The following is a 26,229-nucleotide window of genomic DNA, read 5'->3' on the forward strand; positions in this document are numbered from 1 at the left end:
GATCTAGGGATGCTGCCCCCAGCCCAAAAGGCTCCTACAATAAATACACTGTCAGCCCCAACAGTACCTGGTAAGTAGAAGAGTCCTAGCACCCCTACTGCTCCAAAGGAGGCCAGAATGTGCCCAGGCCCCTCCTCTCTGCACACACAAACAGATGCTGACACACAAATTTAATGAGGTTTTATTAAGGCTACAACATTTACACAGCACAGGCTCTACAGCAAAGAACAGAGGGAGGGAAGAGCCCCCAGCCCTGAGCAGAGAGTGGAGGTGTGTGGAGCAAGGACAGCACACCAGCAGGCTCCAGGAAGGCAGCTCCCAGTGGGCCAGGATTCCAGGAGAGGGAGGAAGAAACTCAGGAGAAATCAGTACTTGGGACGTTTCACCTCAACCCTGGAACAGAGAGAGGGGCAGGAGAGTGGTGAGGATGCAGGGCAGGCAGCTCCACCCCCTCCACATCCAGAGCTCAGCACTGACATCCACACTGTCACACCACAGAAGGGGGTGGGGGGCAGCAGGGACCTGTACTTACCCATCAGCCTCCAACTTCTTCCTTTTCTCGATGATCTGCAGAGACAGCACAAAGTCCTGTTACTCTCAGGGGATCTGGCTGCTCACAGCTAGCAGAGGGGCTGGAGGGTGCCAGATACACCTGGGGAGAGCTGCAGCCAGGCCAGAGCCAGCTGAGCTACAGCTGGAGAAGCTTGGCCTGTTTGCCCTTTGCTCCTTTCTGGCCACCACAGACCATTTGTTCTCACCTTCCCCAGCCTGTCCCATACTGCTCACCCTGCCAGGCCAACCCCAGCTCTGCCAGCTGACAAACAGGGAGCCACTAAACAGCTCCTGTCCCCTACAATCCCCTTTGGGTGGCTCCAAACTAATGGTTTTGGGCACGTTCATCATCAGAGCAGAAAGCCCCAGCCTGGGGCTGCTCCCAGGACAGGGGTCCCAAACAGAGCTCCAGCCACCTCTACAATACCGAAACCCCAAATATTTGGCCGATGCTCTTGCAATGAGCAAACCCAGCCGGCAGAGAGCCAGCCCTGGTGCTCACACAGCCACTGGGCATGGCAGGGCAGCAAGGCCAGGGCAGGGTGGCAGCTCCTGGCACAGCAGCCCCAGGCAGGCCGGGCACTCACCGCGCTGATCTTCTTCCACTGGCGGTCCAGCTCCGCCTTGTCGTTGGTCTCCTTGAAGCGGCGCGTCTTGCGCCCCTCAGACATCTTGATGCCGTACTGGAACGCTGCCCTGGAGAGGGAGCAGGACAGGGCTCAGCACTCACAGGGGATGCACAGCCTGACATGGCCCAGCCCTCACAGGGAATGCACAGCCTGCCACAGGAAGGGACACGTGTCCCCAGCCACGAGCACGTGCTCCAGAGCTGGCCTGAGCCCCTGAAAACAGCCCCTAGGCCAGAGTCTGTCACAGACACATTTTCTGAAAAATCCTTTTCTTAGGATTTTTCCTCCTGAGAAGCTAGGAGGCCTCAGGAACAAAATGTAAACAATGGTTATCTGCTGCTGTGGAATGCAACAGGTGCATCTGTGATTGGTCTCATGTGGTTGTTTCTAATGAATGGCCAATCACAGTCAGCTGGCTCGGACTCCCTGTCTGAGACACAAGCTTTTGTTATTATTTAATTCCTTTTCTATTCTTAGCCAGCCTTCTGATGAAATCCTTTCTTCTATTCTTTCAGTATAGTTTTAATATAATATATATCATAAAATAATAAATCAAGTCTTCTGAAACATGGAGTCAGATCTTCATCTCTTCCCTCACCCTCGGATCCCTGTGGACATTGTCACGTGAGTCCTTAAGAGTGACACTAAAAGCAAACACAAACCACCAGGCCCAGGACCCACAGCTCCTCCTCAGGTTGTCACAAGGGAGCTCCCAGCTTGCTTTAAGCTGCCCCAGCAGCCAGGCCTGGCCAGCATGGCCATCCCACTCAGAACCCTCGCCTGGCCCCTCCTGAGGGCTGCACTCACTTGGGCAGAGCCTCTTTGTTGTTCATGTACTCGCTGTACTCCTCCTGTGTGTCAAAGTCCCAGCGGCCCAGAGGCCCCTTCTTGTTACCCTGCAGGGAGAGAACGACTCAGAGCAGCTCCTCAGTTGCTGGGAGGACTTCTCACACAGCCCTGCACACCCAGCCACGAGGCTCCATCTCCCACCCGCTCCAGATCAATGGCCTTGGCTCCAGATCCCCTCCCCAAGAAGTTCCAGATAGATTTTGTGGAAGACAAAGTCAGAATGAGTAACATGCCTGTCAACACCTCTGGGTCAAGTGCCAGTGACACCTGTTTGCTCCCTGACACAATACACAGCAGATCAGCAAACCCCAAAGCTCACTCAGCACCCAGCTCCAGTGCTGCCTCTTTCCCATGGCATCCTCTCAGCTGGCACTGGTGCCAACTTTGCTGGCTGCTCCTCAAGGCTGGTGCCAACGTACCTGATCCATTTTGCTGTAGTCCACCTCCTCATCACTGTCCACAGCCATATCATCCATTCTGTGGAGAAAAAAGCAAGGAAAGGGTTCAGAGTGGGTCCATGAGATGGATCAGGGCCTTGGAGCTGGTGGGAGTCATGGCTCATGGCCTCAGACCGACCACAGTTCCTGGGCCAGAGGGAAGGGGCCCCAGCTGCAAGCCCTGCAGGTGATGCACAGGGCATCCAAGGTTGGAAATGCTTCCAGGATGACTCTGCAGGTTGAAAGATGTTCCTCTCCCACTGAGGGATGCCACAGCTTCACAACCACACGGTTTAACTGGGAATGCAGCAGATTCCCAGCCTCCCCCTGGCTCTGAGGGGCAGCAGGCTCCAGGCAGCCACCCACAGCAGAGAGCAGCTAAGAAGGGCCAAGGATTTGGGATGGATTTCCCAGTCAGCTGTTGCCACAGACAAGGCCAGGCCTGCTCCCAACAAGCAGTGGGGCTGATGTTCAAGTTCTTGCTGCCAGAGAACAGCCCCCCTTAGCACAGCCTGCTCCCACCCCACAGCTCCCCACTGCTCCTTACGTGGCAGGGTAGCACTCAGCATAGCTGTTGGACATGCCAAAGAAGTCTCCCAGCTGCTTCTTGTCTTCTGGCTTCTTCAAAGTGGCACCAGTTAAGGAAAGCACCACATGAGCTGACCTTACAGCTGCAGCTGGGCACAGCCAGCTGAAAACCCCCTCCTGCCCCAACACAACCAAACCAAAGGGTGCAGAGCTTTGTTTGGTGTGGGAGAAGCATTTCCCTGCTACCAGGTGAGGCAGGACAGCCCAGATGTGCTTGTGCCTGCAAGGGCAGCCCAGCCCCACAGCCAGGCAGGCTGGCACAGAAGTAAAGGATATGCCTCTGTTCCCTCCCAGCCAGCAGCTCCAGCAAACTTCTCATTGATGGACTTGATGAGCTCCTTGGCTGAGCCAGGTCCTGGGGTAGAGAAAGCAGCAGGTTACATCTGGGGGCAGAACAGCTCACTGCAGAACACTGGGGCTGCGCAGATCCCTTTGGGACACAGCAACAGGCAGGACAAGCTGCCTCACATTAGGTACAAGAGGAGAAGCAAACCAGTTTGGCACTGATGGGATGGGCTGATCCCAGGAGACCTGGAATCTTTACAACAGTTTGTGTTGAAGAGATCTTGAAGCCCATCTTGTTCCAACTCTCTGCCATCTTCCACTATCCCAGGGTGCTCCAAGCCCTGTCCAACCTGGCCTTGAACACTTGCAGGAATGGGGCAGCCCCAACTTCTCTGGGCAACCTCTGCCAGGGCCTGCCCACCCTCACAGGGAAGAATTCCCTCCCAATATCTAATCTGTATCTCTCCTCTTTTAGCTTAAAACCATTCCCCCTTGTCCCACCCCTCTCAGATACCCACACCACTTGACTCACCTTTGTCAATGTCTGTAGGCTGCAAAGAAGAGGGAGAGACAGTGTCAATGACACAGAGCTGAAGCACAAACCCAGCAGGCTGGTGCCAGGGCTGCCTCACTTGCTGAGGGACAGGACAAGCACCCAGCCACCCAGCAAGCTCTGGGGACAGGCAGAGCTCAGCAGGAGCTGGCACTGGCACGTGCAGGGGCACAGCCAGAGATACCCAAAGCCCACAGTCCTCATAAAGGACTGTCCCACCTGAGATCTGCCCTTTGTGGGACATCTCAGGTGGGACAGCCCCACAAAGGGCAGATCTCAGGTGGGACAGTCCTTCATGAGCACTCACCTCATCATCAGCCTTGGGCTTCTCAAAGTAGCTGTGCCTCTTCTTCTCCTCCTCGCGCTCCCGGTCCCGCTCCCTGTCCCTCTCGCGCTCTCGGTCCCTCTCTCGCTCCCGGTCCCGGTCCCGCTCTCTCTCCCGGTACCGCTCCCGTTCCTTGTCCCGGGGCATCTTGGCAGTGGAGGGCACATAATCGCCAATGTCCTCAAAGATGCTACAAGTGGAAAAGAGCCTGGAGTTACACGTGCTGCAGGAAGAGCCCATAACCACCTCCTTGTCACCTGGAGCACACAGGACCAGCACCAAGAGCTAAGGACACCATGATATGGAAATGGTTTCCACCTCTGCTCCCTTCTGCTGCAGGACCTGAGTTGTGTGGTCCAGGGCAACAGTGAGCCTTCACCTGCCTCAAGCCTGAAATCCAAACCAGAGCTTGCCTCCAGCCTTGTCCTACAAACTGCAGGTCCAGCAGCTCCAAACTCAGCCCTCTCTAAATGTGGTGGGCCAAAAAGCCATTCCCTGAGGGATAGAGCTGTGACCCCATAGCTGAGAGCAGGAAGGCACTTACTTCATATCAGCTTCAGGAGGCTTCTTCTCATCCAGCTTCCCTGCAAGGACACAACAGCAGTGAGAGGCACATCATCCACTCTGCCCCCTGTGCTGCCCCCTGTCCCTGTCAGGTTCCAAGCTGCAGGAGTGGCAGCCTGGAGGATGTCACATCATATCCAGCCCCCCCAGGAAGCCACTGTGTCCCTCCCCAAGAGGGGGCATTTCCCCAAGGAACTGGGCCTTCATCAGGAAGAGCAGAGCACCACGAGGTACCCTCCCTCACAGCTCTCACTTCCCAGCAGCCTGTCCAATGTGCTCCTGCCTTCAGGACTCAGCACTCAGGAAATCACTGTTCTCCAAGCCCGCTGTTTCATGGCACAGGGGAATACCACAAACCAAAACACATCCCATTCCCTTGGGATATGATCCAAGCACTAAAATCCTATTACTTGGTTCCTTTCACCTCCTACCTTTGTCCTTCTTCTTGAGCTTCTTGTTGCGGGTGCCTTGCCTGAGATAGGAGAGGATCTGCGTGAGCTTGCTGATGACAATGTCGTTGGTGGTCAGCGTGGTCTGGGCCTGAAAGGGAAATCCACGAGGAAGCATCCTGCTCCCTTGACAGGAAAGCCCTCCCAGAACAAGCTGCTGTGGCCAGCTCAGAGCAGTGAGGGGGAGCAGGAGCAGCCCAGCTGGGTACCTCCATGGTGGGGCAGTCAGCCTTGCTGCGGATCAGCGTGGTGGGGATGTCGGTGTCGGCGTACTCATCATCCAGATCCACCACGTAGGCCATCCTGCCCGGCAGGAACAGCTCGTTCCGCTCATAGGTCTTGTTCTTGAACAGGATGCGGTAAATGTTGCGGCCTGGCCAGAAGGAAAAGTGTGGGAAAGCAGAGGATGAGCCCTAATGTCACAGACATCTTTTCATGAAAATCCTTTCATTAGGATTTATTCCTGCTGAGAAGCTGAGAGGCCTCAGGAACAAAATGTAAACACTGATTATCTGCTGCTGTGGAATGCCACAGGTGCATCTGTGATCGGCCCATCCTGGATGTTTATAACGGTGGCCAATCACAGCTCAGCTAGCTCGGCTCTCTGTCCAAGCCACAAACCTTTGTTATTCATTCCTTTCTATTCTTAGCTTAGCAAGCCTTCTGAGAACCTTTCCTTCTATTCTTTTAGTATGGTTTAAATGTAATATATATCATAAAATAATAAATCAAGCCTTCTGAAATATGGAGTCAAACCCTCTTCTCTTCCCTCATCCAAAGACCCCTGTGACCACCGTCACACCCAAAGTGAACCATCTTTAGTTTATCAGCACATCCTAAGTGCACACTCTCTTCAGTTCTCAAATTCAGGGATATCCCCCTCCAATGGTTTTCATTCTTACATTCACCCTCCAGGATTTCTCCTGCATTCACAGCACAGACAAGGTGGGGAACAGCCACATCAACACAGTCTTACCCAGCCGGGTCTTAAATTCAATTTTGTTCTCAGGATCTTCATCTTTCCTAAAGGGAAACAGAAACCAGAAGTATTAGAGCCAAGTGAATGGCTCCTCTGCATCCTCCTCTCTTGCAAACAGCTGCACTCAGGAATGCCAAATGCTCAATCACTCACTTTGTTTCTTTCTGGGGCTTCTCCATCATTTCCTCCTCTTCCTTCTCCTTGCTGGCAATCTCAGCTCGTACCTGGATGCAGAGCAAAGCCACACATCACAGCCCAACCCATGCCACTGCTGCCCATCTGTGAGCCCCAACAGATCCCCAGCACTGCAGCAACCCTTCCCAGGAAGGGAAATCCACGCTGCCAGGACCAAGCAGTAACACACAGCCTGTGTGTGTGAGAGCCAGGACAGGCCAAGAGCAGCACTGTGATATCTGCACTCACCTTCTGCAACAGAGCAAAGTCCAGACCCTTCACCAAGTGAGTGTGCTCCATGTCACCACCCAAGAACTTGGACTCCTGGATCAACTGTCTCCTCTTCTCTGCAGCAGATTTATCCCTGTGCAGTGGGAGCAGAGGCAGGTGAGGGCCAGGCCTCCAGCCCAGCCTGGCCAGCCCAGCCCCCAGCACAGCCCACATACGCCTCGGCCGTGGGCCCCACAGCCCTGTAGTTGGCTGTGGTGCTGATCAGCTCTGTCTCCTCGTAGTCCTTGTTCACTCCATCCCTCCTCTCCTTGGCTCGGTCCCGGTACTTCTCGGCCAGCTCCCTCTCGCGCTCGATCTCCTGCTGCCGCAGCTTGGCGTAGTAACTGTGGGTGGGACACGGCTCAGGGTTAACAGTGACCTGCTCGTGTCTCTGGGGTCAGCTCAGGGTTAACAGTGACCTGCTCGTGTCTCTGGGGTCAGCTCAGGGTTAACAGCGACCTGCTCGTGTCTCTGGGGTCAGCTCAGGGTTAACAGCGACCTGCTCACATCTTTGGGGTCAGCTCAGGGTTAACAGCGACCTGCTCACATCTTTGGGGTCAGCTCAGGGTTAACAGCGACCTGCTTGTGTCTCTGGGGTCAGCTCGGGGTTAACAGCGACCTGCTCACGTCTTTGGGGTCACCTAACAGCCCCTGAGGCCTCACACACACCCACTCTGCTCCCAATCCCTCCCCAGAAATGCACCACAGCACCATGGGACACAGGCCTGGAGGAAGCTGCTGAACTGAGGAGCTCCATCCTCCCATCCCAAGGGAAGGGCTCCAGTGCAGTCGTGCTGTGCAGACATGTCCCAAAGCACACAGGGATCACTGCAAGGTCCCACCACTGCCCTGCTCTCCCAGACACCCACAGGGCCTCTCCTGCTTCTTCTGGAGGTGAAGCTTCAGCCCCATCTTACTGCTGCCCTCCCACAAGCAGTGGCAGCTCCTCAGCCTGAGCTCTTCTCCAAAGCTCTTGAATAATTCACTCAAGGCCCTCTTTGGGAGCACAAGAGACCAGAACTGCTTCCAGTTCTGGACATGATGTATAATGACAAGTCCTGCTGCATCTCTTTCCCCACTTACCTTTTCTTCTTCCTCCTGCGAGCAGCTGGATCTTCATCCTCATTGTACTCCCGGGGCATCCTGGAAAAGGGTGAAAAAACACATGTACAGTCTGAGAGCCACATGGGTGACAGGTGGACAGAACAGTCCCTCAGACACAGCAGGGCACTGAGGTGCTCAGAGATGGAACAGAACAGGCTCTCACCCTTAATTTCCCCCTATTCTACACTGTCAGCGGGGAGAGGAAGGGAAAAGATTGATTTTCACCAAATTTGAAAATCTGAACCAAATCTGAAAATTTGAACCAAATCTGCCTCCTGCACAAAGTGTCTTAACAACCACGAAGCCTCACTCTTTTCTTTACAGCAGCCCTGACCCACCTGCTCCCCCCCTCCCCACACTCACTGGCAAAAGCCCCTGTCGATATTTCCCTGCAGAGCGCAGGGGAGAGGGCCAGCTGGGCCCAGAGTCTCAGAGGGAAAGGGGGCACGGATTGTCCCATGGAGCTGTGAAACAGAGCCCTACTCACTCATGGTGGCGAGATTTGGAGGGTGGCGCAGATGTTGGCGCAGCCCGCGGGGTCATGAGAAGCTTCCTGAAGTCTTCATTGGTCAGCTTGGACCTGCAAGGCAGGGAAGGAACAGCAACCATCACTCCCACAGAGCTCTGGAGGAGGAGCAGGTCCTGTGTGACCGAGATGGGCACCAGGTACCCATGGAGGGAGCCCAAAGGCAGCAGTGCACCAGTGACTTCCATGGGAACTGGCCTCCAGTCCCAGCCCAGGGCCCCAGGGCTGTACTCACTGGTGGAAGGAATGCGAGTCGTCCACATCGTGGCCCTCGGGGGCCAGGGGGTTGGAGAACGGCTCATCTGGAGAACAGGAGAGAGAGAGAGCGCTCAGGGACCGCCTGCACAGCTTCTCACCCTCCCAGGAGCCACAGAGGGAGCAGTGTCCGCCTGTGGCTCCCAGCCCGAGCTCATCCGGGCCGGCCTGCACAGCACACGGGGGTCCCGGTGCCACTGCCAGACCCCAAGCCCCGCGGCTCTGCGCCTTCTAGGGGGTGTCCCGTCCTCTGCACCCTGGGACTGCCCCTGCATCCTCTCCAGCGCCCGAAACACCCACGGCCCCACTCCCGGGGCGCCCCCGGTGCCAATCCCCGCCGCACCTCGCCTGGCTCCTCACCCTGGGCTGCCCAAGCCTCCCATGGGGTCCCTGCCCGGCCCCGCGGGCTGTGGCCGCAGCCCGTCCCCCTCAGGGCCGCCCCTCGCACCGGCCCGGGGATCCCGGGGGCCGCCTGGGCCTACACCGCCCCCCACCGGGTCGCTGCCGCCCGCCCCGCCACAAGCACCGCGACAGCTCCGCGCAGACCAAATGCCACGGCCCCAGGGATGTCCGGGAATGTCCCGTGTCCCCAAACTCACTGTCGCGGTCCGGCATCGCTGCGCTCCCAGCTCCGCTGTGCGACCCTTCCGCTCTGCGCAGCCCTCCCAGCGCACCCCGCGGCCGCCGCTCCTATTGGTGGTGAGCGAGAGCTCCCATTGGCGGGTGCGATCACGGCCAGCGCTCCCATTGGTGGACGCGCCACAGCGGGCGCTGCGATTGGCGGAGGCGCCGCGGTCCCGCCCCCGCTGTTGTTCGGCCAGGGAAGATGGCGGCGGTCTCTGTGAAGAGCATCGGGGGCAGGCTGGGCCTGGCGCTGAGGGAGCTCCGCATCCACCTGTGCCAGCGCTCCCCCAGCAGCCGCGGCGTCAGGTCAGCGCGGGGATGGGCCGGGCCGGGGCCGGGGGTGCTCCTCCAGGGGAGCGAGCCACCCCCGGGCTGAGCCAGAGGGACGCGCCGCTCCTTCTTCCCTCCGCAGGGAATTCATCGAGCAGCACTACGTGACCCTGAAGAAGGCGAATCCCGATTTCCCCATCCTGATCCGCGAGTGCTCCGGTATCCAGCCCAAGCTCTGGGCGCGGTACGGTGAGTAGGGGGTGCCCGCCGGGAAACAGCACGGAATTATCCGGGCATGGTTGGGGTTGGAAGGGAGCTCAGGGACCGTCAGCATTTATGGGAGGTGTGTGGGGAAAGGACAGGCACGGGAGAACGGGGATGGGAGAATCACAGGCTGTGTGGGTTAGATGTGATTTTAAAGCTCCGTCCTGCCATGGGCAAGGACACCTTCCACCGACCCGGCTGCTGCCAGCCCCGTCCGGCCTGGGCACTGCGGGGCTGGGGCATCCACAGCCGCTCCGTGCCAGCCCTGCCACCCTCCAGGCAGGCAGTGCCGCTGCAGCACGGCAGTGCAGGGCTTACAGAGGGAGGGCCGTGGGGAGGGAGCAGCTGCCCTCAGCACAGGCTGTGGGGTCACAGCAGGGAATTGACCCGGGGGACGACAGCAGGGAGGGCTCAGTGCTCAGCAGGGCCTTCCCAGCCTCTGGGTCTGGCTCATCTCCCACCCCCACCCCAGTCACTACATGTCACGAACATCTTTTATGAAAAATCCTTTCCTTAGGATTTTTCCTCCTGAAAAGCTGAGAGGCCTCAGGAACAAAATGTAAACAATGGTTATCTGCTGCTGTGGAATGCAACAGGTGCATCTGTGATTGGTCTCATGTGGTTGTTTCTAATTAATGGCCAATCACAGTCAGCTGGCTCAGACTCTCTGTCTGAGACACAAGCCTTTGTTATCGTTCCTCCTTTTTCTATTCTTAGCTAAACTTCTGATGAAATCCTTTCTTCTATTCTTTTAGTATATTTTTAATATATATCATAAAATAATAAATCAGCCTTCTGAAACATGGAGTCAGATCCCCATCTCTTCCCTCATCCTCAGACCCCTGTGAACACTGTCACTACACAACGTGTGGCCGTTCCTCCTTTATTTTCACTGCCTTTTCAGTGAAACAGCAAGAAGAAAGCAGAAAAGCCCCTTTGGAAATGATTTGTTTTCCTCAAAGGTCATCTGGGCTAGAAGAAATTGATTTAGGACCTGTTGAAAAGATGCAGTGACTCTTTGAGCACAGAGCAGGGGAGTCTCATCTGGGTGGGACTGGCAGGGAAGTGGAGCCCAGGGTCAGCCCAGGCTGGGACAGCTGTAGGAAGAGAGTTTTCAGGCTGCTTTCCTGAGGGGGGCACCTTGCTGGGACAAGGCTGAAGGGCACAGGGTTGCTCTTGCATGTGTCTCTGCCCAGGCAGAGCTAACAAAAGGAGACTGGGAAAGGTGTTGAGCTGCTCTGAGTTCTTTCCAAGGGAAAGGAGGAGAATAGGAAATTGGAAATGTTAACCTGGGCACATGGAGGAACACTGGGATGTGGTGATGGGAGCCTGGGCTGTGACATCAGTGCCTTGCAGCAGGAAAGGAACCCACACCTGCCCCCTCTCATCCTGCCTGTTATCCCACAGAGTTTGGGAAGGAGAAGAGCATCCCACTGAGCAACCTGAGCGTGGATGAAGTGGCCAAGGCCTTGGAGAGCGTTGTGAAAAGTCGTGCATGACAGCAGACAGGAAGTACACACCTTCTGGACACCTGACTGATTATCTTTAATGTCAAAGATGTATCTTTAATTTATCAGTTCATAAACACAATGTGCTTACCTTGAGCTTGGTGGTGGCTGAGAGCCCAAGGAATGGCTGATGCAGCCACTCAGCCCTCCCTGGCACAGGAGAGTCTGCCTGGGCTGCAGCTCAGCTCCGCCCCTGCTCCAGGCTCTGGGGGGCACTGGGTGGTGACAAGGACCAGCCCCCCATGCAGCCAGCACTGGGCACATCAGAGCCCTGAGCAGCCCTTGGGAAGCTGGGCACTGGGGTGAGGAGTTTATTCCTCCCCTGGCAGTTCAGGAGAGGGAAGGGAGAGGGTGAGGCCTAGGAGGAGGCAGCCAGTGTGGCCTGGCAGGCACTGGGGGCTCCTGGGGGCTGCCTGACCATGTCCAGCAGTGCCTGTGCCCGCTCCTGCAGCTCTGGGGTGCCCTGGTGCTGCTCCAGGGCCTGGTGCCCACCTTGCCTGGTGAACTCAGCAGCAGCCTGTGTGAGAGGAGAGGGTGAGAGCTGGATGGGTGCTGCAGCTGATCATGTCTGCCCAAGGCACCACATCCCAGGGAAAGGGCTGAAGGAATTCCCCAGAGCTGCATTTCCAATCCAGGTAAACCCCATCATGCTGGTGCTTGGCTGGGAAGGACTTTAAAGCCCCTCTCATTCCCACCCTTCCACCAGGTGCTCCAGGCCTCATCCTGCCTGGCCTTGGCCATCAGGGATGAGCATCCAGCATCTCTGGGCACCCTGAGCCAGGGCCTGCCCAGCTCACAGAATTCATTCCTGTGAGCTGCAGCAAGCAGAGCAACCTCAGCAGGAGCAAAAGAAAACTTGGGGTAGAAACAACCTGCCCCAACACCAGTCCTTGCCAATAAGAAAGGAACTCTGCAGACACAACAAGGGCTTCCACCCACCCTGTGCACCACAGAGTCCCTTTGGGCAGGGGCCTGACTGCTGGGGGGTGGAGGGTGGTGTGGCAGTCACTGTGACTCAGATTATGACAATAATCCCCCTCCACAACAACAACAACCCCCACAGTAATCATTCCCCACCCCCTCTACAGTCCTGCCCCCTGAGCTCTCACCTCTGGGCAGTGCAGGAAGAGGAGGTGCAGCAGCTCCAGGCACTGCCCCACGGCCTCAGGGTCAGGCAGTGTGAGCAGGGGCAGGAGCTGGGCCAGGAGGGGCTGCTGGAGCAGCTGCTGGCACTGGAACCGTCCCTTCTCTGCCACGTTGCACAGCACAGTCAGCACCTGTGGGAGGGACAGGAGGGAGCAGTGAATGCTCCATAGGCACATTCCTGACAGGCTGGGGAGGGCTCCCAACCACTGCCCATGCCATGGAGCTGTGTAATGGTTGGGTTAGAAGGGACCTTAAAGCTCACCCAGCCCAACCCCTGCCATGGCCAGGAACACCTTCCACTATCCCAGGCTGCTCCAAGCCCCATCCCCTCTCTGGGCAGCCTGTGCCAGGGCCTCACCATCTAACAGGAAAGAGTTCTTCCCAATATTCCATCTAACCCTGCTCTCTCAGGGTGAAACCATCCCGTTGTTTTGTCACTGGTGCCCTTGCCTGAAGTCCCTCTCCACCTTTTTTCTTGTCCTGCCAGGTGCTTGCCCACAGCCAAGTGCCCACCAAAGCAATGGATTTGGGAAGCCTTCTCCACGTTCATCCCCATGCCAGGCAGACCCAGCTGTGCCACCCACTCCTGGCAGAGCCCCCAATCTCCTAAAGCTTTGGGGCCTTCCAAAGCAAAGGCAGGAGCCTTCCCAGGCCTGCTCTGAGGTGGCCCCAAGCTAACACCTCCCTTGGGACCACCCTTATGCTGGGACAAGGCTCACACAGCTGAGTGGCTCCAGGGGAGGTGGCTGGTGGCTGCCACCACAGGACACCTATTGCCAAGCTGTCACTGCTGCCCCATCCACCCCCAACTCAGCACTGCCAGTGTGGGATTCATGTTCCTGACACTCCAGTGCCCCCAATGCTTGGGGCAGGGTTTACCAGCACTGTGCCCATCTGGGAACACGTCAGGAGCTGCAGCAGGGCTGGCAGCAGGTCCAGGGAGAGCAGAGCAGAGCAGCAGGAGGGATCATCCGCTGGGTGGGCACAGAAGGAACAGGTGAACCACACAGGGCAGTGCCAGCAGTGCCCAGCTGTGCCAGCACCTGACACTGACCTGTGAGGTTGTTGAGCAGCCACAGGCACTCGTGGATGAGGAAGGGGTGCTGCTGCAGGAAGCACTGCAGGATGAGGAACAGGGCGATGAGCAGCCGTCTGTCCGGGCCCTGGCAGTCTGTCTGTGCCAGCAGGTTACTGAGGCACCGCAGCACGGGGCACACCAGCTGTGTGTGACACAGGGACAGGGCTGTGCCTGAGCAGTGTCCCCACAGGCAGCCTGAGACCAGCCAGCCCCTGCCCACCTCTCACCAGCTCCAGGCCCTCGGGAGCCTCCGGGGGGATCTGGGCAGCCAGGTCGAGCAGCAGCGAGGTGAGCGCGGGCACGGCCCCCAGTGCCAGCAGCAGCTCGTTGTCCTTGTGCCTGCACAGGGAGGGACAGGGCAGTGCCTTGGAGAGGGGAAACTGCCACATCCCCTCACCAAACAGGGCCTGGGAATGCAGAGTGCTCTCCTGAACCACCACAGGGCTTATTTCATGTTGGAGCAGTGACTTATTTCACATTGGAATAGCAGGTTTCTTCCTGAGTTTATGAGGAAATTTAAAAGCCCATGAAGAACAGTTTCACTAGAATTATCTGTGTGGGTCTGGGAACAACAGCCCTGACCCTCAAGTGTCCACTCATTCCCTGGCTCCAGTGGCAGGCAGGGATTGCTGGCACAGCACAGCCCAGATGGGGGGCCCTGGGCCAGCCCCACAAGTGTGAGGATTCAGGGACCTCGCCTTGGGAAGGGTGTGGGGACAACTCCAGGCATGGGGAAGCAATTTGGGGGCATTTCAGAGGACCAGAAACAGCCTCCTAAGGTTCATCCCCCTTTACCACTCTGTGAAAGAGCTCAGTGATGCTGCAAACAGCACATATGCTCACACAGGAGAGCTGGCACACCCAGGCTGGCTGGGGAATTCTTCCCCAAGGGAAAAGGGGAGGCAATCCAGATCCCCTCACAGGACCATGAGCCTTCGTGCCTCTGGCTGCCCCCAGGGAACTCAAAATGAGGAGCAAACTGCATTTACCTACAAATGATGTAGTGGAGACACCAGGCAAACTCCACAGCTGCTCCCATGGCAGCCTTGAGGCCAGAGCAGACCAGCTGGAGCATGTGCTGGGGCAGAGCTGAGTCCAGGACCAGCCTGGGGACAGAGAGCAGAGTTAATGCAGGCACAGGCAGGACACCAACAGGGAGACACAGACCCTGAGCAGGGAGCTGCTGTACCCATCCTGGAAGGGACTCAGAGCCAAGGGCTGCAGCCTTGGGCTCTCCCTGTCCATGGCAGGGCCTGGGGACACTCAGGACACTCTGACTGGGGTCACATTTTTGGCACTGGGGACTGTCAAGTTGATCTTTTCCTTTGCAAGAGGAACAGAGCCAGAATTCCCTGTGAGCCTTCCCTGCTCCATGCTGGCCTTTATGAAATACCAGAGCTGTCTGCTCAGATGAGGCTGAGGGAAAGGAGCCAAGCCCTGCTCCCTGATCTGCATCAAAACCTGAACAGTTCTGGCAGGATGGTGCCCTCAACTATGAATGTCACTGGGATGGGGAAGGCCTCGTGTCCCCAGCACACAAATACCACTGGAGGCCCCAGGGCCCATCCTGGTGCAGGGTTCAGAGGCTGAGACTCACGGGATGATCTCTGTGGGTGCTTCCTTGGCTTGGAGGAGCTGAGAGAGGACATAGCCCACACCTTCCAGCACTGCCTCGTGAGGGGACTGCAACAGAGAGCACAGAGCTGATCCCCCCTGGCAGAGCCAGGGCCCCAGGGTGCCAACCAAGCCCAGCTGAGTGGCACAGCCCCACTGTGCTTGGAGAAGAGGGGGCACACAGGGGACCAGGAGGGACACAGGAACCTGTGGCCACACCAGAGCTGAGCTGTTCCCCTCCCCACTTTCACTGGGCTTAGCCCAAATGCAGCAGAAGTTCTGCTTTGAGCATTTGGACCTGCAAAGCACAGCCCTGCTGGACCCAGGCAAGGCAGAGGAGACAGGGCTCCCTGTGCTACAGACTGTCCCAGGCAGCCACTGGATGGGGGGATTCAGCTGGAAAAGAGCACAAGGTGCTGAGCTGAGCCCTGAGAATGAGCACAGGGAGCCCACAAGTGACCCTCAGGTTCATGGGAACAGCTCCCTGGAGTTTCCCCACAGCTGGAAGGAGGGCTGGTGACTTAGGGCTGTCAGCCAGAAAAGCCTCTCCAGGGCACAGCAGAAATGTGGCTGAGCTGTTTCACCCACCTGGATGCAGGATGCCAGCACTGGAATAATGCCCTGAGGCAGCAGCTGCTTCCTCACAGCCTCACTTTCTACCACGAGGTTCCCCAGTGTATACAAACACAGCTCCTGCAAGGACACAGCAGAGCAGGAGGTGATCCCTGGGCAGCCAGCACAGCCCCAGACCCCACACAGTTCATTCTTCTTCTGTCTGGCTGCAGCTGGGATCTGATCACTCCCACTGTGGAGGTTTTTCAGGGTGACATTTCCCTGAGCCACCTCTGGCTCTCCTGCAGATGGGATCAGCAGTGGGGTCACTGCCCACCTCCCTCCTCAGCTCTGAGCCTGTTTCCCATGGAGCAGCTGGAAACACCTGGCTATCCCACAGCTACTGCAGCTGTTTGCTCCTTCCCAGATCAAACTGCACAGTGGAACCACAGCCACTCTATCTACTCTTATCCTTTCTTTTCCTTATATATTTTCTTAAGTGACATCTTTGTACTTTTATATTGTGTCATTTCTATAGATAACAACCAAAATGATTCCTTTCTATTGCATAGTGTTCTAAAATAAACCTACCATATATATATATATATATATATGTATGTACATAAACATGTGTCACTCACTGTGGTTCCACTCTAATCCAACCCCAGGGATCTGTGATGAACAAGAACTCACAAGAACTCAGTTACCCCAGCTCAGGGCAGGTTGTAACACCTGGGCACTGGGAACAATCCTGCTCTGAGGGTGAGGCTGTGATGCCAAAAGATTTTTACTTCCAGAGGGCCACTCCTGAGCAGCTCCCACATGAGCCACGTGTGACCAGCAGAGATCAACACCAAGCACCCCAAAGGGTTCCCATGGGAATGGATCTCACCGTGAGCTCCAGGCTGTGTCCCGACAGGTAGGTGAGCAGGTAGGAGGTGACAGGCAGGCAGGCCTCGGCCACAGCAGGGACACTGGAGTGGGACAGCTCGTGCAGACAGCGGGCAGCCTCCAGCTGCAGCTCAGCCAGGCTGCTGGTGAAGAGCCCAGTGAGCGTCCGGATGCTGCCGTCCAACCTGGGGACCAAAGGCTGCTGTCACCTCCCAGCTCAGCCACCCAAGCACAGGGACACGGGGCCCCTCAGGACATGTCCCTGGTAAGAGGCACAGCAGGCCTGGCTGACCTGACAAACTTCTGCTGAGTGTCCTCGTTCTGCAGAGCCCAGCGGAGGCGGCCGAGCCATCGCCTCCTGTCCTCCGAACCCCTCTGCACACCCCTGAGCAGCTCCAGAACCTGCCCAGGGAATTCAGAGCTGGCTGAGCTTCCAGCACTGCCAGCACTGAGACTGCACCCCATTAATCCTTGAGGCAAAGGAGCCTTAACTGTGCCTGGCAGTGACCAGAACCATTCCCAAACCCAGCCCTGCCCAGCCTCCTTCACATGCTGAGTCTGGGCAAGATCCCCAGGACCCCCACTGCCACGGAGAACATCAGGTTCTTCACCTCATCCTCTGAGAGCGGGTCTGGCACGATGTCTCCTCCATCCTGTGTCCCCTCCTGGGCGGCGCTGTCCTCCCGCAGGAGCCGCTTGCTGACCAGCTGCTGCTGCCGCCGGGCCCTGCGCAGAGCTGCAGGCAGGGGACAGTCACAGCTGCCCGGCACGGCCACACCTGCCTGGGCAGGACGCTCCTCCAGCCCCCCCTAGGGCATCACTCCTCCCTTAATCCAGCGAGGAGCTGCCCATTGCTCCCTGTGCAAGCCTGGAAGGGATGCACAGGCAGGGCTGTGCTTGGAGTAGGGCTGAGGGTCGGGTACACAAAGTGTGAAGGCACCTCTGGGACCTGAGGCTGGATTTCACACAGGATCGGAAAATCATTAAAGTTGGGAAAGACGCGCAGGATCACCAACTCCAGCCTTCAACTGAACACCACCATGGCCACTGAGCCATGCCCCAAGTGCCCCGTCTATTTGTTTTTGGCAAACACCTCCAGGAATGGTGACTCCACCTGTTCCAATGCCTGACCACCCTTCTGATGAAGAAATTCTCCTTAATATCCAACCTAAAACTCCCCAGCCCAGCCTGAGGCCGTTCCCTCTGCTCCTGTCCCTGTTCCCTGGGAGCATCACCGACCTCCCCTCCTGTCCCCATCTGTCAGGAGCTGTGCAGAGCCACAAGGTCCCATCTGAGCCTCCTTTGCTCCAGGCTAAGACCTTGGAAAACCCAAACAGTGGGGGGATGCGGGAGAAACGGGGAATTCATGGCAGAAACGGGGGATTCACGGCAGAAACCCCACGGGTTAAAGCCCGAAGCTGTCAAACGCATCCCCGAGCGGGCAGCGGCGCCGCTCACTCCGCGCATCCCGCGGGGCGGGGATGGGGATGGCAAGGGCTGAGCTGGGGGGTCCCTCCCACCCATGGGGACCCCGCACACCCCCAGCTGTGCCCGCTGTGCCCGGCCGGACCTGCCTCTCGCTCCCGCCGCCGCACCCGCAGCTCCTCCGCGCTGTGCCCGCCGCGCCGGGCCCGCCGCCGGGCCCACATGGCGGAGCCGGGGGAGGAGAAAAAGGAGGAGGAGGAGGAGGAGGAGGAGGAGGAGGAGGAAAAGGCCGTCTGGGGCCGTCCTAGGGCCGTCCTGGGGCGGTCCCGGGGCGGGGAAAACACGATCCCGGCCCCTTTTCGTATCCGGAGCGTCCAGCCCGCTCGGGCATGGGCGGCTGTGCCCCGCAGGGATAGGATGCGGTGGGATGGGCTCTGGTTGTGCTGAGGGCAAGAAAAGCCCCCAAAGGTTCACCAGAAATGCGGAACAAGGTGGGTCCCTGCCCAGGGACTGAGGGCAGAGCAGCTCCCCAGCGAGTGTTTGGGGAAGTTGCGGCTGAGGGCAGAAATTGGAGCTGCCAGCCCGGGCAGAGCTGGGGGCTCGTCAGAAGCGGCCGGGAGGGGAGGTCAGAGGTCGGCTGGGGCTGCCATCGTCACTCAGCAGCAGTTTCAGGGAATTCCAGACCCTTTTGGATAGAAGAGACCTTAAAGCTCATCCAGTTCTGGATGCCAGGTGTGACAGTCTGTCCCTTTCTGCATTGTCTGCAGGGTGCCCAGCACCGCGGGAGCCCTGAGGTGTCACAGACATCTTTTATGAAAAATCCTTTTGCTAGGATCTTTTCTCCTGAGAAGCTGAGAGGCCTCAGAAACGAAATGCAAACAATGGTTATCTGCTGCTGTGGAATGCAACAGGTGCATCTGGGATTGGTCTCATGTGGTTGTTTCTAATTAATGGCCTATCACGGTCAACTGTCTTGGACTCTCCAGTCAATCACAAGATTTTGTTATCATTCCATCCCACTTCTTTCAAGCCTTCTGATGAATCCTTTCTTCTATTCTTTAGTATAGTTTTAATATATAATTTTCTTCTAATATAATATCTATCATAAAATAATAAATCAGCCTTCTGAAACACAGACTCAAGATTCTCATCTCTTCCCTCATCCTGGGGCCCCTGCGAGCCCCACCACACTGAGGCACGGCAACACCAGAGCATCTGGAAGGGCCGGTCCCGAAGATGCATTTGGGGAACCTCGGCCATGCTCTGTTCCCTCCCCTTCCTAGGAAAGCCAGCGGCGCGGCGTTCGGCAGCAGGGAAGCCAAGCAGAAGTGGCCGGGGTGGCTCTGTCCTCTCAGGAAGCCACTGCGGGAGCGAGGGCGGTGCCCGAGGGGTCTGCTAGCCCGCACAGCTGGAGCACAGCTGGAGCACAGCTGGAGCACAGCTGCACACACCTGGAGCACATCTGGAGTAGCGAGGGCTCCCCCGGCGCGCTCGGGCAGCAGCAGCGGTGCCGGACGGGGCTGAGCCGAGCTGAGCTGAGGTGAGCTGAGCGCTCGGAGCCTTTGGCAGCTCCCGCGGCGTTTGGCAGCGGCTGGAGGAAGGAGCGGAGCAAGGAGGCGTTGGGGTGTGAGCTGGCCGTGAGTCACCGCACAGACAACACGGACACACGGACACACAAACGCAGCCCGGTGCTGCCCGCAGGTGCCGGGCACAGCGGCGGGGCAGGGCGGTGCGTCCCGGGATGGCACGGACAGGTAGGGACAGCTCCGGCCTGGGGGGCTCTGGGATGTGGCCAAGGAAAGCTGTGCCCGGTCAGGGCTGGTGTCAGCCACAGAACTGCTCGGGGCAGGAGGCTGGGCTGGGGACCCGCAAAACCCCTTTGAGCTGAGTCAGCACATGGTCAGGAGTCTTCAATCTTTGCTTGCGGCTTCTTTTGCAAATCTGGCGATCAGAGATCAGACTGTGTCGGCTGACCAGCGTCCGGTGCTGGCAGGGATGTGTTCACACCTTCAGGGCTCATTTTCTCATTAGGCCCTCTGGGGACTAGGGATGAATCAAATCGCTGGATGAGGAAGGAGAAAACGCGAAGCCGCCTGTTGCAATTTCCTGCCCCAGATTGCAGAGGAACAAACAGAGCTGGGGCTCTCCCCTGGTCACACTGATACATCTGGCTTCACTGTTTGCAACTCCGCATTTCTAGTTCCTGCAGGCATTTCCTGCTCGGTCAGGAGTGGGAGCCTGCAGCAAGGCAGGGCAGGCAGAGCCTCGGGAGACTCCCGGGGCGGGCAGGGTGGCACAGGTGCATTCCTGGTGTTTGGCTGCTGGCCCGAGTGCTGTCCCAGCCGTGGCTCAGCAGCCAGGCAGGTGCAGGAGGGACAAAGGCAGTGCCCTGTCCCCACGGGATGGCTCTGCAGGTCTCAGCCTGCCCCAGCCACCCCTTCAGTCTGGGTCTGTAAGGGCTGAAATGAGGGATGAGGGGCTCTCCAAAATGCAATTTATTCTATTCAAGAGGTCACAGCAGTCCAGGGTGGTGGGTGACAGAGCCTGTGCCCACAGATGTCAGCTCCAGTTGCAGGCAGCCCTGGAGACCCTTTGGTTTTGGTTACAATGCATTATAGACTTTTCTTTTTGTTACAATGCATTATATACTTTTGTTTGCTGAGCATCTCAATACAGCAGAACCAATCTATACCTTAACTGTTACCTATAGCCTATCATAACTACTATAATTACCATATTCATGTTACTGTTCACCAATCACTAAAAGTCAGTACATTACAGTTTAAGCTAGAAGTTGTTTTTCAGTTTTCTTGTAGTGGAAAATTCTGAGACTTTTTTCTACTTGCAACTTTGCTGACTTGTTTGCCTGTGCTGTCTTCCTGCTTGGTAAAAACATCTTCCTGTCTGAGGTGTGTTTATCCTTTGCTCTAAGCCATAAAAACCCCTTCTAACTAACACAGCCTTTGCCTCCTTGGTTAGCCAGTAAGACTGGCTCAGCAATTCTTTTATATCAAAACTTGCTTCTATTTGTTCATCAGACTCTACATTTAAAAATCTTTCTGCTAAGCACACATCTGCGAGACTTTCTTGCCAAACTTCCATCCTTCCCAGCATGGGCCACAGTGCTCCCCTCAGCTGCCATTCACCATTTCTCCTCCAGTTTTCAGGTTGCTCTCCATGAGCGTGGCTGTGCTGCTGCTCCTGCTGCTGGTTCTGGGGCTGCAGGAGGCTGCAGAGCGCAGGAGGAACAGGAACAGATGTTTCTTCAACCGCACCCAGGAGTTCTGTATGTGCTACAACCTGTCTGAGGAGACAGCTGGGAGCATCATCCAGTGCCTGGCAGCTACTGTGGTGGAGTTTTGGGGTGGAGATGTGGAGAAATACACAGACTTCCCCATCAGGGACCTGGACGACTCCACCATTGAGACTCTGGGCTCCCTTATCGTCGAGAAAATCATCATTGGAAATGTGCTGGTGCCTGAGGTGCTCCTGGCCCGTGTGCTGAGGTTCTTCTCCTACACCCACGTGCAGGAGCTGGCCTTTGACAGCTGCATTTTCCAGGGCACGGGGGACTGGAGTGACATGGAGGGGCAGAGCTTGCCCATCCTGTCCCTGAGCTTCCACAACGTGAGCTCTGCCCCTCTGACCGGCCATGAGCCGGCCTTCTCCAGCCTGGGCAGGTGGCTGGGGACGCTGCAGGAGCTGGCTGTCACCAGCTCCCGTGTCACCAGCCTGCCCTGTGCCATCGGGAGGCTGCTCAGGGCCCTGCACTCCCTGAGCCTGGCACACAACAGCCTCGGGGACGGAAGCCTGGCCCCTGCCTTCTGCCAGGGAGCTTTCCCTCAGCTCCAGCAGCTGAGCCTGCACCACAACAACCTGAGCTCCTACCATGGTGTGTGTGAGGGCGTGGGGCTGCTGCCACAGCTCCAGCACCTGGATCTCAGCCACAACGAGCTCAGGGCAGAGCCATCCTCCTCCTGCCAGTGGCCACCATCCCTCCAGCACTTCAACTTGTCCTACACTGGCTTGGCTGAAGTGCCAGTCCCGCTGCCTCGCCACCTCCAGGTGCTGGACATGAGCCACAACCACCTCCACGCTGTCGACATCTCCCTCAGCTCCATGAGGAAACTCTTCCTGAACCAAAACCTGCTGCAGGCCGTGCCCTCCATCAGGAATTGCCCCGTGCTGGACACCCTCCACTTGGACAACAACTCCATTTCAGAGCTGCCCAGGGCTGAGGTGAAGCTGCTGGGGCGCCTGCAGGACGTGGCTGTGGCTGGGAACCCCTTCAGCTGCTCCTGCTCGGGGGCCGGCAGCCTGCAGGCCTTGGCAGCCATGGGGCACCTGGGGCTGGGCTGGCCTGGGGACTACAGGTGCCACTCCCCAGAGCAGTACCAGGGCTGGCAGGTGGCACAGGTGCCCGTGTCCGTGATGCACTGTGACCCTGCTGCTGTGGTGGCCCCGCTCTGTGTGGCCCTGGCCCTGCTGGCCGGGGCTGGGGCTGTGTATGTGGCCAGGACAAGGCCCTGCCGCAGAGCCTGAGGGGCACCGGGACCCTGCACGGCAGTGCTGTGCCCACAGGGCTCATGGGCACCCACAGCTCCTGTTCTGCTCTTGTGCCCACAGGGCTGCTGGGCACCCCACAGCTCCCATTCTGTCCTTTTTGTGCCCACAGGGCTCCTGGGCACCCACAGCTCCTGTTCTGCCCTTGCTGTGCCCACAGGGGCTCCTGGGCACCCCACAGCTTCTGTTCTGCTCTTGTACCCACAGGGCTCCTGGGCAACCATAGCTCCTGTTCTGCTCTTGTGCCCACAGGGCTCCTGGGCACCCCACAGCTCCTGTTCTGCTCTTGTGCCCACAGGGCTCCTGGGCACCCCACAGCTCCTGTTCTGTCCTTTTTGTGCCCACAGGGGCTCCTGGGCACCCCACAGCTCCTGTTCTGCCCTTGCTGTGCCCACAGGGGCTCCCTGGTGGAGGAGGGCTGTCCACAGGGTTTTCCTGCTGTGCCTCTATCATAGCAGAGAGCCCCTGAATGATGGGGAATAATGAGCATTGACTCCATGATTGCAGAAGGCTGATCAATCACTTTATTCTACTGCATTAAACTATACTATTAAGAAAAACCCCATTGCCCTTGCAGACAGTCTGATACAGCTTTGGCCTAACTGGTCAATTAATCCAAACACCATCAGTGCCCAATTAAGGATTGGTAAACAATTTTTGTTTACAAATTTTTTACCAAACAATTAAGGATTGGTAAACAATCTCCATAACACGTTCCACATGTGCACAACAACAGGTGCAGCAAGTGGAGATAAGAATTGTTTCTCATTCTTTTCTCTGAGCTTTCTCACAGCTTCCCAGGGAAATCCTGAGAGAGCTGTGTCTGTCTCTGTTCACAGGATATGTGATCAGCACATGCCTGTGCCCAGCAGGTCCTGGGGCACCCCTCACTCCAGCCCTGTGCCTTCTCCCACTGGGGATGTCCCCGTGGCCAGGTGCAGCCCCCCAAGCCCTGCTGTCCCTGTCCTGTCACCTGTCCTGGACAAGCTCAGCTCCATCAGGTCCCTCTGGCAGCACTCAGGTGTCCCCAGCCTTGCTGGGCCCTGCTGGTGCCCCCCCAGAGCCCCCCACTCCTTTCAGCCCCTCCAGTCCAGGCATCCTTGGAGCCTCCTGTGCTGATCCTCCCTCTCCTCACCCTGGATTGTCAGGTTGAGCAGGATGCTGCTTGAGAGAAAAACCAAAAACCCATGAAAACCAGGAAAACGGCAAAATTAAACACCCTGCACACAAATGGTAATGGGCTGGAGCAGCTCCTTACACCTCAGCCTGAGGCACTGGAGGATGAGTCCAAGTGGGACCTTCAGGAGGTTCAACCAGAAACTTTCTAAGTGATTAAAAAGAAAATTAATTTGTTCTGGGTTATTCAGAGAATCTCTTATAGTAAGGAGGCAATGGATTATCGGGATGCAGGACTGGGGAATGTTCAAAGGGAAGGAGTGGGTGGGGAAGGGACAGGCTTGGGAAAATGGGAATGGGGAGAATCACAGAATCACAGGGTAGTCTCAGCTGAAAGGTACCTAAAGCTCATCTCATTTCACCCCTGTCATGGCAGGGACACCTTCCACCATCCCAGGCTGCTCCTAAAGCCCTGTCCAGCCTGGCCTGGGATCCAGGGGCAGCCACAGCTGCTCTGGGCACCCTGCCCACCCTGACAGGGAGGAATTCCTCCCCAGTATCCCATCCAGCCCTGCCTCTGGCAGTGTGAAACCATTCCCCTGTCCTGTCACTCTGTGTCCTGGGGCTGGTGGCAGGCAATGCTCACCTGGCCAGCCCTGCTCCTCTCCCCAGGGCCTGTCCCCCACATGAAACTCTGTGTCTGGGTGTTCCCTGTGTCCCTCCCTGTCTCTGTTTGGGCACAGGCACACCTGACCTGAGGGCAAACACAGCCTGGGGGTGGGGGAAGCACCAAGGCTGGAGCTGGGGAGCTCCTGAACAGGGCAGGGGTCCAGGAGTGAATTGGGAGGGACTCAGGGTGTGCCCTGCCCGGGCGGAGGGGCTGTGGGGCTGTGCCAGCAGCCCTGGGCTATGGGAAGCTGGGCAGTGCCCTGGGCAGCTCCAGGGAGGATGGGCAGTGCCCTGGGGAGCTCCAGGGAGGCTGGGCAGTGCCCTGGGCTGTGGGAGGAGGGCTCAGGGAGCTGGGGAAGGCTCTACTGGTGTTAACCAGGGTGCACAACAGGGTGTTCCTGCACCTTGGGAGTGCTGGGCTGGCTGGACATGGAGCAGGGAGCAGCAGCTGCTGATGATGGATAAGGAAGGAGAAATAAATCCCATTCCTATGGCTTTGCTGTGCCTTGGGAGCACCCACACATGGCCAGGCCCTGCCCCAGAGCAGGAGGGGGTGTGAGACCCTTCCCACCAGTGCTGGGGATGCTCACAGGACCCTCAGGTGCTCTTGGAGTCCCCAGCCTGGGCTCCCCTCTGGAGCAGGGCTTTCCCCCAGCATTATCCCACTGTGGCTGTGCCCTGCTCTGTCCCAGGGCTCCACGTGCCAAGGGCTTTCCTTCTGGCCTCCTGCAACTCCCTAGGGCCCAGCATGTCCCTGGTGTCCCTGCCATGTCCCTGGTGTCCCTGCCATGTGAGCTGCCTGCTGCTGATGGAGCCCCCAGTGCTGCTCCACCTGTGCCCAGCTGGCATCAGGCTCACACCTGGGCACAGCTGAGGGATTTTGGGGGACAGGGACATTGGTCTCACAGGGCAGAGGGACTCGTGTGCATCTGCTCCTCCTGGGCCTGCCCACAGCAGGGCAGGGGCTGCCCTGGGCCCTCTCTCCTGGTGCCCACCTGTGACAGTGTTCACAGGGGTCTGAGGGTGAGGGAAGAGATGAGGATCTAACTCCATGTTTCAGAAGGCTGATTTATTATTTTATGATGTATATTATATTAAAACTATACTAAAAGAATAGAAGAAAGGATTTCATCAGAAGCCTAGCTAAGAATAGAATAGCAAAGAATCATAACAAAGGTTGGTGACTCAGACAGAGAGTCCGAGCCAGCTGACTGTGATTGGCCATTAATTAGAAACAACCACATTAGACCAATCACAGATGCACCTGTTGCATTCCACAGCAGCAGATAACCATTGTGTACATTTTGTTATTGAGGCCTCTCAGCTTCTCAGGAGGACAAATCCTAAGGAAAGGATTTTTCATAAAAGATGTCTGTGACATCTTGGAGCTGGAAGCACCCCAGTGGTGTGAGTGGCCCCAGAAACCCCCTGCCCTCTGTGGCCCCACTGATCCTTGCCCATCAGGCTCAGCCCTGCAGCAGGGTGCCTCCAGGCTGCTCTGGCTCTGCCCACATCCATCAATAATGCAGGAGAACCAGATCCCCAGGTAACCCCATCCCTGCCCTGGCCAGACTGCAGCTCAGGGGCGCTGCTGCCACTCTGCCCATGGAGCAGGTGAGTGCTGGGCTGGGGGACAGCCCAGCTTGGCTTGCAGGGACCTCCCTGGGGTCTCCTCCAGCTCCTGCTGCTGCTCAGTGTGTGGCTGCTTCCCCTCTGTGCCTGCAGGCTGAGCAGGATGTCAGCGTGAGAGCAGCCCTGGGACTGCAGCAGGCAGCAGGTAGAGCTCAGGGCACCCCAGAGCCCTCACCTGGGCACCAGGGAACAGGGGACGAGCTGGCACCATGGCTGTCTGGCACTGGGACACAGGGGAACAAGGGACATGCTGGCATCACAGCTGTGGTGGCACTGGGACACAGGGGAACAAGGGACAGGCTGGCACCACAGTTGGGACCAAGCTGGTGTGGGCAGTG

The 26,229-nt window shown here is 57.5% G+C and overlaps 4 protein-coding genes across 4 annotated transcripts; 2 read left to right on the plus strand and 2 right to left on the minus strand.

The window, feature by feature from the left end:
• Positions 1 to 165: 165 nt before the first annotated feature.
• On the minus strand, positions 166 to 9,273 carry IK (IK cytokine). Its single transcript, XM_064725342.1, has 20 exons — positions 9,139 to 9,273; positions 8,520 to 8,586; positions 8,246 to 8,338; positions 7,738 to 7,797; positions 6,831 to 6,998; positions 6,634 to 6,748; positions 6,364 to 6,434; positions 6,208 to 6,254; positions 5,441 to 5,604; positions 5,214 to 5,322; positions 4,763 to 4,802; positions 4,201 to 4,408; positions 3,873 to 3,891; positions 3,332 to 3,410; positions 3,015 to 3,095; positions 2,450 to 2,507; positions 1,989 to 2,077; positions 1,140 to 1,248; positions 533 to 567; positions 166 to 393 (listed from the first exon to the last, which is right to left on the minus strand). The coding sequence occupies exons 1-20, from the start codon at positions 9,152 to 9,154 to the stop codon at positions 366 to 368; spliced, it is 1,656 nt and encodes a 551-aa protein (XP_064581412.1). The 5' UTR covers positions 9,155 to 9,273; the 3' UTR covers positions 166 to 365.
• A 17-nt stretch (positions 9,274 to 9,290) lies between these two features.
• On the plus strand, positions 9,291 to 11,301 carry NDUFA2 (NADH:ubiquinone oxidoreductase subunit A2). Its single transcript, XM_064725345.1, has 3 exons — positions 9,291 to 9,469; positions 9,576 to 9,682; positions 11,105 to 11,301. Exons 1-3 carry the CDS (start codon positions 9,366 to 9,368, stop codon positions 11,194 to 11,196), a joined length of 303 nt encoding a protein of 100 aa, XP_064581415.1. The 5' UTR covers positions 9,291 to 9,365; the 3' UTR covers positions 11,197 to 11,301.
• Positions 11,219 to 18,179, minus strand: TMCO6 (transmembrane and coiled-coil domains 6). Its single transcript, XM_064725343.1, has 12 exons — positions 18,057 to 18,179; positions 17,098 to 17,222; positions 16,779 to 16,888; positions 16,488 to 16,671; positions 15,632 to 15,736; positions 15,027 to 15,112; positions 14,419 to 14,535; positions 13,657 to 13,768; positions 13,406 to 13,571; positions 13,231 to 13,325; positions 12,315 to 12,482; positions 11,219 to 11,722 (listed from the first exon to the last, which is right to left on the minus strand). Exons 1-12 carry the CDS (start codon positions 18,133 to 18,135, stop codon positions 11,564 to 11,566), a joined length of 1,506 nt encoding a protein of 501 aa, XP_064581413.1. The 5' UTR covers positions 18,136 to 18,179; the 3' UTR covers positions 11,219 to 11,563.
• Positions 18,180 to 19,249: 1,070 nt separating this feature from the next.
• Positions 19,250 to 23,705, plus strand: CD14 (CD14 molecule). Its single transcript, XM_064724912.1, has 2 exons — positions 19,250 to 19,665; positions 21,072 to 23,705. The coding sequence occupies exons 1-2, from the start codon at positions 19,653 to 19,655 to the stop codon at positions 22,451 to 22,453; spliced, it is 1,395 nt and encodes a 464-aa protein (XP_064580982.1). The 5' UTR covers positions 19,250 to 19,652; the 3' UTR covers positions 22,454 to 23,705.
• The last annotated feature ends 2,524 nt before the right edge of the window (positions 23,706 to 26,229 follow it).

This window comes from Zonotrichia leucophrys, chromosome 13 (genome assembly GCF_028769735.1).
Source record: "Zonotrichia leucophrys gambelii isolate GWCS_2022_RI chromosome 13, RI_Zleu_2.0, whole genome shotgun sequence".
In the NCBI taxonomy this organism is placed as follows: domain Eukaryota; kingdom Metazoa; phylum Chordata; class Aves; order Passeriformes; family Passerellidae; genus Zonotrichia; species Zonotrichia leucophrys.